Here is a 13421-nt window from a genome sequence, read left to right on the forward strand (position 1 = left end):
TCTATTCCCCAACTCGTATCAGTTTACCTTATACTTTTCTTTGGCTTTCTCTTTTCCAAGGAGTTTAAGAACTTTGTCGGCTAACAGCATGCTTTGTTGATTTTGGAACCCTTCTAATATACACACAGCAGTGACATCTAGAATGATGAAAAACACACAAGTAAATATAAAATTATTGCAAAGACGGTCAGTAGCATCAAACATGTACAATGTAACTACAGAAAGCCGAACGAAATTCCTGGCCTAATGGGACAGTTTCATTTCCAATTAATTGATTCTTAATACCTACTTTTATATTCTCTGTGACCAAACTGAAAGCTCAGAAAGTCACTCCTCTTCTCTGGGGTTTGCTTTCCTTACCTGTGAAATGAAAGGGGCTATGCTGCATGATTTCTGATGTTCCTCACCACTCTAACATTCTATATATAGCAAAGAAAACAAGGAATCCAGGAATTCTCTTCTGGCTAACAACTTTAAGGCATATCAACAGAGTGTGGCTCTCTCATGCCTGGTGTTTTTATAGGCCTCAGAGTTATTCCTTGTCTCCAAAGCCAGCTTGCCACAGAGCTCTCAAATAAATCTGCCTCAATACCATTTTTATCTGGTTGTGTCACAGCTCATGCAGTGGTTTGAAAATTAAATTAATTTAATTTCAAACCACAGATGCATGCAGTGGTTTGAAATTAAAAAGATAAACAGTTTCTTAACCTCTCAACCTTTCATTCAAAGCACTCAAACAATGACCATCCCTTCTAAAATACCCTCACATTTGGTAATCCACACTTTTTTTTTTTAGAAAGGGGCCTTTTCCTTTTAAAAAATAATGTTATTTTTAAAAATAAGAATAATAATGGCTAAATCTTACTGATGCTTTTAAAGCAGACTTAAATATGAAGTGGGAAGAACTTTTAGACTGTAGAAAATTATACTTTGGTTTTGCTTCATATCACCTAGAAGAATGTATTTTAAAGGCCAGAGGTATACTCTAATTGCAGCTTTGGAAGCAGATAAATGGGCATTCAGAGGCCACAGAATATTTATGGCATTTACTGAGAATGTCAAAATCATTTTGATGCTTTGTACCAATTACATCATTTCCAATTAGGTGTAAATTAGGTATAAAACAATAATTTCCAATTGGGTATTAAATAATGTTTGAAAACACCAAGGGCAAAAAACGATGTTTCTTTAATGATTCATCTCAAAGCTATTTCATATATTTATACATATTAAGTGAAATATGTAGAATCTTAGAAACACTATCACTTGCTAAAGCATCTTTTCTGTATTCCTTATTCAGAGAATTATACTGACGCTCATTAGCTGCTAAGTTTAAAATGTGTAGTATATAAACTCCAAATCTTAATATTCATTTAATTCCACAGTTGAGAACAAGACAGTACTTAAATATCAGGAAACTTAATTTAAACTAGAAGACAAAATCTTAATTGCAAAAGAGTCCACCTTTTAAAAACAACTGATTCTTGTACTCACAAGGCAGTTTCATACACATTTACCGATGACTACAAAATCTTAAGCAATTTTCATAGGTAAACACAAAGTTACCCTCACCTTCTAAACATTCCTTCTTGTTGTCGAGCTTCTCATGGGCTTTTGCGCGTCTAAAGAGGGCTTTCACATATTTGGGATTAAGTTCAACAGCCTTTGTACAATCCTGTGCCACCTCTTTCCATTTTTGCTGTAATTGAAAGTATTTTTAAAAAGTCACACTAAAGGAAGTATAGTTCAGCAGAAATCAGTTTAAATGTAGTAGGCTAAGTATTAAAAGTCCTAAAATAAAAAAAGTGTTCCTAATACAAAGAGTTAATATCTGCCATATATTACAAAACTCATATAAATATCAAAAAGTTAAAGAAATCGCCTCAAAGTGTTGAGGAGACTAGGGTCACCAGAAACTTTAATTTTCTATACTATCTAATTTTATAAAATCAGAAATATACTTAACTTTGGCGTGTATCTGTAGTCAGCAAAACTACAGAATTTGTTCTTAAAAAAGTTTTGCAATTAATGGAAATAAAAAGAAATATCCCATAATTTTGAAACAACTTCCAAAAACTATATTAGGTTTATTTGAGTAGCATTACCTGAAACTTTAAGCAAATAAAAAGAAACAAAAGCAGCAGAAGAAACAACCTAGGGTACACACCAACTGTTCAAAGGCAGCAGCTCTGTTCTGATAAAATGTAGAAAGATCGACATTCTTCTCTGTCGGGCACAAGCTAATAGCCTCAGTATAGCACTGAATAGCTTGTTCATATTTTCCAGCTTTAAAATACTTATTGCCTTTGTTCTTGGCTGCTTGGGCTCTATCAAGAGAGTTCTGAAATGAGAGAAAACAATTACCAAACACTAATCAACATTCACAGACTCAGACCACAGTGATTAAACAATAAACTGATAACAGCAGGACAGAATGGCTGTTTACAATGTAAGTTGCTTCATACAAATATCTTCATTAAATAGATTCCCACTAGTAGGATTGTTGAGTCAAAAAGCGTATCTTGGCCAGGCGCGGTGGCTCATGCCTATAATCCCAGCACTTTGAGAGGCTGAGGTGGGTGGATCACTTGAGGCCAGGAGTTTGAGACCAGGCTGGCCAACATAGTGGAACCCTATCTCTACTAAAAATACAAAAAATAGCTGTGTATGGTGGCACACGCCTGCAGTCCCAGCGACTCGGGTGGCTGAGGCATGAGAATTGCTTAACTCAGGGGGCAGAGGCTGAGGTAAGCTGAGATCACGCCACTGCACTCCAGCCTAGGTGAGAGAGTTAGACTCTGGTCTTACCAAAAAAAAAAAAAAAAAAAAAAAAAGCACCAGGTGTCTTGCTATATTGCCCAGGCTAGTCTCCAATTCCTGGGCTCAAGCAATCCCCCTACCTCCATGTTCTAGGATAAAAGGGGTGTGTCTGTGTGTGTGTGTGTGTGTGTGTGTGTGTGTGTGTTTTTAATTGAGACAGGGTCTCTCTCTGTCGCCCAAGTTGGAGTACAGTGGCACAATGTTGGCTCGCTGCTACCTCCACCTCCTGGGTTCAAGTGATTCTCCTGCCTCAGCCTCCCAAGTAGCTAGGGTTACCACCACACCCGGCTAATTTTTTTATTTTTAGTAGAGATGGGATTTTGCCATGTTGCCCAGGCTGGAGGATTATATATTGTTAATTTCAAAAAACACTCAGACTTTTCCAAAAAGGCTGTAGCACTTTGAGGTTTTTAAAAGATTTATTGTGCAAAGGATTTCTAGGGAGCTCTAAGTTCAGAATATTACATAGCTACTTTAAGCTAGCTAGTGTCAACAAGAATGCATATTTTAAAACTGATGTAGGAGGATGAAAGGAACCAAGACAAGCACATATAAATTAATAGATGAACTTAAAGTCTTCCATTTGTCAGCAGTCTTAATTATCTTCCAACAGCTTTGAAATATAAGTTAAATTTCAAGGATACATATGTTTCAGGACTATGAATACGTGCCAGGAATAACAGAGACTGTTACAGGACTGACAGAGGAACACCCACAAAACACCCACAATAAAGCAAAACTAGGAATCCCTTATGTAGTTGTAGGCTCTAGGGGGCAATCATCAGGGTGATCGCTAGAAAACTTGCATTTGAGACAACCTCAACAATCCTCCCACTCCACCGGAGGAAGCAGAAATCACATCAGAGTAGGGCTGTCATTCAGAAGTGGGGATCTTCTATACTCGAGAGACAAGTGGCCAGGTACCATGGCACACATCTGTAGTCTCAGATACTTGGGATGCTGAGGCAGGAGAATCGCTTGAGCTCAGGAGTTCGAGACTAGCCTGGACAACATACAGAGACATTGAGACCAGACTCTTTTTTTTTTTTTGAGACAGAGTCTTACTCTGTCGCCAGGCTGGAGTGCAGTGACGTGATCTCGGCTCACTGCAATCTCCACGTCCCAGATTTAGTGGATTCTCCAGCCTCAGCCTCCTGGGCAGCTTGGACTACAGGCACGTGCCATCACACCCAGCTAGTTTTTGTATTTTTAGTAGAGATGGGGTTTCACTATGTTGGCCAGAATGGTCTTGATCTCTCCATCTCTTGACCTCATGATCCGCCCTCATTGGCCTCCCAAAGCGTGGGGATTACAGGTGTGAGTCACTGCGCCTGGCTGAGACCAGACTCTTAAAAGACACAAGTGACAATGACAGGGCAATACCTTGCCTCTGTCTTTCAAGAGAGCACACAAAACAGAATTACTAACAATAAAGGAAAGCCAATATATAAAAAAAGAGGCCCCCTAACTCAAATAGAAAAGTAGTATCTGAGAAAGCAGGATAAACCAAGCAAACAAAAAATTTTAGTTTAAAAAAAAAAATCAGAGGCTATCTTGCCGTCATTAAAAAATGGTTGCTTTTAAAGAGCACCAATTAGAAATCTTGAAAATGAAAAAAGATTATTAACAATTAATTCAACAGATTGGCATATATTAAAACAGACATAGCTGAGGAACGAACTAACAAGTAGAGAATGGAGGAAACCTGACAGACTGCTGTGGAAACAGAGGATAGGGAGGTGGGAAGCTTGGAGAAATTAAATTCCATGAAGTATAAATCCAGAAGTTCCATCATTTGCCTATCTGGAGTTCTAAAAGGAAAGGAATAGGAAAAAAAAAAAATCTAAGGAATCAGAGAAATTCTTGGAGTTGAAGAAAAATGACATGCATTTTTGGATACATCATGGTGAAATTTCATAACAAAAATCGTAAACTATTTAGGAAGAAAAACAATCCAGTGCCAGACTGTCACCAACATGTGGTACTAAAAACCAATTAACAATTTCCAAGTTCTAAAGCAAGATTATTTGTAACTAAAGTCTTATACCTAGCCAAACCAGCATTTGAGGTTGAACACAAGGACAGAAATAGAAACATACAACTTCCTTACCACTAAAAATAACCCCCCAAATAGGGAAATGACCAATACATCAAAAAGCAGAAAGGAAGGTAAAATAGAAAACAAAAAAGTAGAGTAAATATGGCAGTAATCACTAAACATGTCAATAGTAACAATAACTGTGGGTAATTTAGATCCCTGCATTAAAAGATTTTCAAATTGTTTAAAACCAAAAATAACTACATGCTGGCTATAAGGCATGATGTAAAACAAAATGACATAATAAGGCCAAACAATTTTTTAAAAAAAGGAATGTAAAAGTTGTGGAAGGTGAGTATTAAAAAATAAAAATTAAAAAAAGGCAATATCAGACAAAACACCATTCAAAAGTATCAGATGATGTCTGGATAGTTTTACTGATAAAAGGTAGAATCTGCCAAAAAGACAAAATAATCACAAATCTTCATGTATCTAATAAAGGTTTAAAATAAACTCAATTGGCTAGACGGTGGCTCATGCCTGCAATCCCAGCAGTTTGGCCGAGGCAGGTGGATTACCTGAGGTCAGGAGTTTGAGACCAGCCTGGCCAACCTGGTGAAATTCCGTCTCTAGAAAAATAGAAAAATTAGCCGGGAGTGGTGGCGGGCACCTGTAGTCCCAGTTACTCGGGAGGCTGAGGAGGAGAATCCCTTGAACCCGGGAGGCAGAGGGTGCGGTGAGTGGAGATCATGCCACTGTACTCCAGCCTGGCAGACAGAGTGTGACTCCATCCAAATAATAATAAAAAAAAGGACAGAGAGAACCAAGGAAACACACTCAAGTATCATTGTCTCGTGTACTTCTGGCTCCAAGGCATAAGGTCATTAAAGTCAAAGACAAACAGAATCATCAGCATAATTTTTTTTTTTTTTTTTTGCCAAGCAAGTATAATTGAATGTATTTTACTTGATGTGATTCTACCATACAATAACCAACAGTGTAGTCTTTATCCTGAAGGACCATACTGGAGGCCAGGGTAGGAAACAAACAACTGTCAGTCTTGCAAAATAACTATTACTGATCAAAACACTAAAATTCCATTATGAAAATGTACAGTTATATGCCACAAAACAATGTTTTAGTCAGTGACAGACTCAATATACAATGGTGGTCCCGTAAGATTATAATGGAGCTGAAAAATTTCTATTGCCTAGTGATGTCACAGCCATTGTAACGCATTACTCACGTGTTTGTGGTGCTGGCGGTGTAAACAAACCTACTATACCTGTATACAAGAATAGCATATATTGAGGCCAGGTGCAGTGGCTCATGCCTGTAATCCCAGCACTTTGGGAGGCTGAGGCAGGTGGAATATTTGAGGTCAGGAGTTTGAAACCAGCCTGACCAACAAGGTGAAACCCCATCTCTACTAAAAATAGAAAAAAATTAGGCAGGTATGGCGGCGAGTGCCTGTAATCCCAGCTATCAGGAGGCAGAGGCAGGAGAATCACTTGAACCTGGGAGTTGGAGGTTCTAGTGAGCCAAGATGGTGTCACTCCAGCCTGGGCAACAGGAGATGCCATCTCAGAAAAAAAAAAAATTGAGAATGACAATAAACAACTATGTTACTGGTTTATGTATTTACTATACGTATGCTATACTTTTATTGTTATGTTAGTATATTCCTTTTTTAAGTTAACTATAAAATAGCCTCAGGCCAGGTCCTCCAAGAGCTATTCCAGAAGAAGGTTTCTTATCGTAAGAAATGACAGCTCTATTCATGTTAATTCCCTTGAAAATCTTCCAGTAGGACAAGATGCGGAGGAGGACAGGGATACTGATGATTCTGACCTTGATGATTCTGACACATCTAGCCTAGGCTAATGTGTTTGTGTCTTAGTTTTTAACAAAAAAGCTTAAAAGTTTAAAAAAAAAATTTTAAATAAGAAAAAGTTTACAGATTAGGGATAAAAAGAAAAAAAATATTTTTGTCAAGCTGTACAATGTGCTTTTGTTTCAAGCTAAGCATGGTTTTTTGTTTTCTTTTTTTTTGAGACGGAGTTTCTCTCTTGTTACCCAGGTTGGAGTGCAATGGCGCGATCTCGGCTCACCGCAACCTCTGCCTCCTGGGTTCAGGCAATTCTCCTGCCTCAGCATCCTGAGTAGCTGGGACTATGGGCACGCACCACCATGCCCAGCTAATTTTTTGTATTTTTAGTAGAGACGGGGTTTCACCATGTTGACCAGGATGGTCTCGATCTCTTGACCTCATGATCCACCCGCCTCGGCCTCCCAAAGTGCTGGGATTACAGGCGGTTTTTTTTTTTAAAAGACAGTCTCCCTATTCGTCCAGGCTGGCATCAAATTCCTGAACTTAAGCAATTCTGCTGCCGTAGCCTTCTAAGTAGCTGTACGCTAAGCTAAGTGTTATCACAAAAAAGTAAAAAGTAAAAAAAATATAAATTTCAGAAAATAAAAAAGTTACAGTAAGCTAACATTAATTTATTGTTGAAGACAAATATTTTATAAACTTAGTGTAGCCTAAGGGTACAGTGTTTAAACAGTATACTACAGTAGCATTCAGTAACGTCTTAGGCCTTCACATTCCGTCACCCACTGACCCAGAGCAGCTTCCAGTCTGACACGCTCCATGGTTAAGTGCCCATGGTATACAAGTGTACCATTTCTATGTGTAAGTACACAAATATTCACCATTGTGTTACAATTGCCCACAGTACTCAACACAATAAAATGTAGTACAGGTTTGTAGCCTAGATCACTAGGTTATGCCATATAGCGTGGGTGTGTAGTAGGCTGTACCTCCTAGGTTTGTGTCAGTATACTCCATGGAATCAACTAATGCATCAACTAATGATGCATTTCTTGGAACACATCTCTACTGTAAAGTGATGCATAACTGTGTATTAGGTAGTTGGTAAATTCTTTAGCTGACAAGCAGAAAATTATCAGTAAAAAGTAGCAACTACATATACACATACACATAAATCCAAAATTATTCAAGTGAGACACAAGATCAAAAGTAAATACTTCGGGTAATAAACCTAAGAAAACACTGAGAAACACTGTATCTTTTCTAACAGTATGGAGATTTTTTTTGTTTTGAGGCAGCGTCTGGTTCTGTCGCCCAGGCTGGAGGGCAGTGGCATGATCTCGGCTCACTGCAACCTCTGTCTCCCAGGTTCAAGCCATTCTCCTGCCTCAGCCTCCTGAGTAGCTAGGATTACAGGCACACACCAGCACACCCAGCTAATTTTTGTACTTTTAGTAGAGACGGGGTTTCACCATATTGGCTGGGCTGGTCTCAAACTCCTGACCTCAGGTGATCCACCCACTTAGGCCTCCCAAGGTGTTGGGATTACAGGCGTGAGCCCCAGTGCCCAGCCTGGAGATTTCTTAAAGAACTAAAATACATCTACCATTAGATTCAGCAATTCCACTACTAGGTGTAGATCTACCATTCAATCCAGCAATTCCACTACTGGGTATCTACCCAAAGGAAAAGAAGTCACTACATCAAAAAGACACCTACACATGTATGTTTATTGCAGCACAATTTACCACTGCAAAGATATGGAACTGCCTGGTTGCAGTGGCTCATGCCTATAATCCCAGCACTTTGGGAGGCCGAGGTGGGCAGATCACCTGAGGTCAGGAGTTTGAGACCAGCCTGGGCAACATGGAGAAACCCCTTCTCTACTAAAAATACAAAATTAGCCCAGTGTGATGACGCCTGCCCATAATCCCAGCTACCTGCTACTCGGGAGGGTGAGGCAGGAGAATCACTTGAACCTGGAAGGTGGAGGTTGCTGTGAGCTGAGATCGCATTATTGCACCCTAGCCTGGGCAACAAGAGCAAATCTCCGTCTCAAAAAAAAAAAAAAAAGGAACCAATCTAAGTGCCCACTGATCAATAAGTGGATAAAGTGTGGTATATATACACATGAAATACTACTCGGCCATTAAAACGAACAAAAATGAAACAATGTCTTACAGCAACTTAGATGGAACTAGAGGCCATTATTCTAAGTGAAGTAACTCAGGAATGGGAAACCAAATACGTATGTTCTCACTTAAAAGTGGGAGCTCAGCTACACGTACACAAAGGCATACAGAGGGATATAATAAACTATGGAGACTCAGTGGGGAGGGTGGCCGAGCATGTGAATGATAAAAAAAAAAAAACAACTACATATTGGGTACAAGGTACAGTTGGGTGATGCATGCACTAAAGTCTCAGACTTTACCACTATACAATTCATACATGTGACCAAAAACCACCTGTATCCCAAAAGCTATTGAAATAAAAAAAATAGGCCGGGCGCGGTGGCTCACGCCTGTAATCCCAGCACTTTGGGAGGCCGAGGCGGGTGGATCACGAGGTCAAGAGATCGAGACCATCCTGGTCAACATGGTGAAACCCCGTCTCTACTAAAAATACAAAAAATTAGCTGAGCATGGTGGCGTGTGCCTGTAGTCCCAGCTACTCAGGATGCTGAGGCAGGAGAATTGCCTGAACCCAGGAGGCGGAGGTTGCGGTGAGCCGAGATCGCACCATTGCACTCCAGCCTCGGTAACAAGAGCGAAAATCCGTTTCAAAATAAATAAATAAATAAATGAAATAAAAAAATAATAAATATATATTTTCTCTCTTCAGTGTACTGAGACTTGTCAAACAAGGCAGAACCTAGGAACATACTCCTCAACTCTTGATGACACCAAATCTACTCTAGAAAACAGGTTACATTTTGAAATGAAAGCTACAATATTAAGGTCAAATCCAGGTAAATCTAGTAGAATACAAAGTAAGAAAATCAGGTTTTGCATAAGATAGTCAGTGAAGGCTACTCATGAGAATCTGCTCTGAATTAAAATGACTAAGAGAAGACAGACGGGAAAGTACTCCATGAAAGAAAAATAACACTAAAAGGATTAGCCCACACACAGAAGCTCAGAAAATCAAAAAAGTACCAGCCTCTAAAAACACGTCCTGTGACATGACTGCATGACTACACTGCAAAAACCTACCAATGATACACATCTGGCAATAAGAAAACTATTGTAAATTCTCAGCATTTATAAAATATTAAACTGATGATCACGTGTAGTCATTGTGAAAGAAAATGAGCTAGACTTAGGCACATTAATCTGTGTGTGAGAAAATAAAATGGGTATTAATTTGTCACCATGATGACACACTTATACCCAGTTGAAATATACCTTAGGTGGTTTGATATTTCTTTTAAAATGATTTTATTCTCTTAAATTTCTCAAACTCAAAAAGCACATATTATATTTAAATCACAGCTTTACAGAAGTAGCAAATAATTCTGGAACACTTACTGTATGAGAAACAATGTTTCAATACTCATTGTTACTTTGTTTTTGTTTTCCACTCTGTTGCTCAGGCTGGAGTGCAATGGTATGATCTCAGCTCACTGCAACCTAAATAACTCTGGAACACTAACTGTATGAGAAACAATGTTTAGAACTTACTGACCAGTTGTTACTTTTTTTCCCCCCACCTTTGGGGTTCAAAGGATTGTTCCCCACTCAACTTCTGAGTAGCTGGGGATTACAGGCAGCTGCCATCATGGCCGGCTAATTTTTGTATTTTGTAGAGATAGGGTTTCACCATGTTGGCCAGGCCAGTCTTGAATTCCTGACCTCAGGTGATCCGCCTGCCTCAGCCTCCCAAAGTGCTGGGATTACAGGCGTGAGCCACTGCACCCAGCCAACCAATTGTTACTTTCATATAAATAAAACCTAGGATAGCAATGCCTAAGATGATAAAGATTCAAACCTAATAAAGAAGAAAATCTAAGATAATGAAGAAGTCTTTTCTCATCTCATGTCTTGAAATTTAAAAAATCTACAACCAACCCCACCTACTAAATTATAATAACTCTTTACCTAGGAAGAACATACTGTACAATGACTGCTTCTGCAGGATTATGGGTTTGTAGGTCACACAAAAATCAACTGATTTACAAAAAGTATGCCCAAATGAGGTTTAAGATTTAGAAGGGGCCGGGCATGGAGGCTCACACCTGTAATCCTAGCACTTTTGGAGGGAGAGGCAGGTGGATTGCTTCAGGTCAGTAGTTCAAGACCAGACTGGCCAACATGGTGAAACCCTGTCTCTACTAAAAATACAAAAATTCGCCAGGCGTGGTGGCAAGCACTTGTAATCCCAGCTACTTGGGAGGCTGAGGCAGGAGAATCCCTTGAACCAGGGGGCGGAGATTGCACCACTGCATTCCAGTCTGGGTGACAGAGTGAGACTCCAACTCAAAAAAAAAAAAAAAAAGATTTACATGGAATCCAGCATTAACTGGTAGAACAAAAATGAAAGACTGGAAAATCTGAAAAAATATACCACCTGTGAGATTTATACATACATACACACAAACACATAATATAAACTTATGGATGTCAAAGGAACCCTCAATTATTAGTCAAAAAATAAAACTTCATTCATTCAACACCTGCTATGCACTTACACTGGGTTCTGAAAATACAGAGGTCATTTCAGAAACTTGTCTCTGAAGTTTCTGAAATGACCTCTGTGTTATAATAAGGAGACTAATAATCAGTGAGGCATGGTATCAGGATTTTCTTTTAATCAGGAAAATTTAGTACCTCAGAAGCAAGAAAAGTGACGACATTTAGAGCACAATATGAAATATTGCCAAGGATTCAGATAAAGATTGACAGGTGTTAACTAAACTTGGAGAGGCATGCCATTGTTAACCCTGTTTTTTTTTTTTTTAAATGACTCAAAACAGATCAATTGGGGGAGAGAATGATTTCACTTCAAATAAGATGATCAATAAGAACAGATTATGCAGTCCTTGACGCTTTACTAAAATCTGTAGGCACGTCTTCCCCTTCCTAGTACTGTAGTAAACTGGCTTAGATTATTGGTTTCTAACCATTTCACATGGGATAACCTCTGTGTCATGTTAAATGTGAATACAAGAATGAATGCATTTTTTTATTAACAGATTAACAACTGAACAAAAAATTACTATGAAGTCAATAATGCTTTTAAATAAGTGCATTTTTTTTTTTTTTAATCACAGGATGTTTGAAAAAGAAGTGCCTGGGATACTGGTACAGATAGGATATCATGCTTGGAATATACGTGCAGTGGTCCCTTGTGATGATTCAAAAGCCCACAGATTGAGAAGCATTATAGATGATATGATCTTCAAAGAAGTCTTACAATTAAAAAAAAATTAATTCTTCAAGTTTAAAAAAATTACTGAAGCAAAATGGCACATCATGGTAGATTTTATAATAATGGTTCAAAATGGAATATAATCTAATATTGTAAGTACCTCAGTCTTAGGCACTATCAACTGCGACTAAATGCTTTTCTTCAGTGATACCCTAATGTTCCCATGAATTAAAACAACTATGAATATCCTTTGCACTTGCTTTACAAGTTTTTGCTAGCCCAGAAAAAAGGTAAATGTACACTCTAATTATACAGGAAAATCGCAAATCCAATAGACGGAAGCCCAGTAATTCTATCATTTTGCATTAAGGTAAACGCAAGACAAAAGACAAAAACACAGATTTTCCATTCTACTTGCTGATATCAAACCCTAAACAAACGATATTTGTCTATTTATTCATTCCCTTAAAAATTGTAGCTATTGCTCAGGTGGAGAAAGAACAGTTTAGGACATCAGGATTCTGCCAGGTTTTCCATCAGTTAAAGCAAGTGCTTCCAGAAATCAGTAAAACCCACTGTGGTTGCCAATTTAGAGGTGCTATTCAAACATACAGCAATTTCTCCAACCACAGATAAGAAACTACAATTAGTGATCAACTACATTTAGATGGTTTAATAATAACTAAGGACTAGACTATTAAAAGAAGACAAAAATAGTCTTTCAATATTTACTGGTTACCAACAGTTAAGATATAAATTTCCATTTAAAAAAATCGAGGCCAGGTGCTGTGGCTCACACCTGTAATCCCAGCACTTTGGGAGGCTGAGGCAGGCAGATCATGAGGTCAGGAGATCGAGACCATCCTGGCCAACACGGTGAAACCCTGTCTCTACTAAAAATACAAAAAATTAGCTGGGCGTGGTGGTGCATGCCTGTAGTTCTGCTACTCGGGAGGCCAAGGCAGGAGAAATCGCTAGAACCTGGGAGGTGGAGGTCACAGTGAACCAAGATCACACCACTGAATTCCAGCCTAGGCAACAGAGCAAGACTCCGTCTCAAAAAAAAAAATCAAAATCAAAAAGATCTTCTTATTGGTGCTATACTAAAGAACAATCCAGTAATTCAAAGATTACAGGTGTAAGCCTACAAATTCCACAAGATGAACAATGGTATGCACAAGTGTTTTGCCCTATTTTATTTACGGTCAAAAACAAATCATTTTAAAGCGGTTCAAGTTGCACAAAAAATCCAATCTTAAATTCTAATTTTTGGCCGGGCAAGGTGGCTCACGCCTGTAATCCCAGCACTTTGGGAGGCCGAGGCAGGAGGATCGAGGTCAAGAGATGGAGACCACCTTGGCC

The 13421-nt window shown here is 38.7% G+C and overlaps 1 protein-coding gene across 1 annotated transcript in view; it reads right to left on the minus strand.

Annotated features, from left to right (window-relative positions):
* Window positions 1–13421, minus strand: part of TOMM70 (translocase of outer mitochondrial membrane 70) — a 39766-nt gene that overhangs the window by 23006 nt on the left and 3339 nt on the right. Inside the window, exons 2-4 of the mRNA XM_012476933.3 lie at window positions 2168–2341; window positions 1573–1699; window positions 28–137 (exon numbers count right to left, since the gene is read on the minus strand). Coding sequence (XP_012332356.2) covers window positions 28–137; window positions 1573–1699; window positions 2168–2341 — 411 coding nt within the window. The remainder of the gene's footprint in view (window positions 1–27; window positions 138–1572; window positions 1700–2167; window positions 2342–13421) is intronic.

The sequence above is a fragment of the Aotus nancymaae genome, unplaced genomic scaffold (genome assembly GCF_030222135.1).
Source record: "Aotus nancymaae isolate 86718 unplaced genomic scaffold, 86718_ANA_hifiasm-v0.15.2.pri h1tg000011l, whole genome shotgun sequence".
Lineage (NCBI taxonomy): Eukaryota > Metazoa > Chordata > Mammalia > Primates > Aotidae > Aotus > Aotus nancymaae.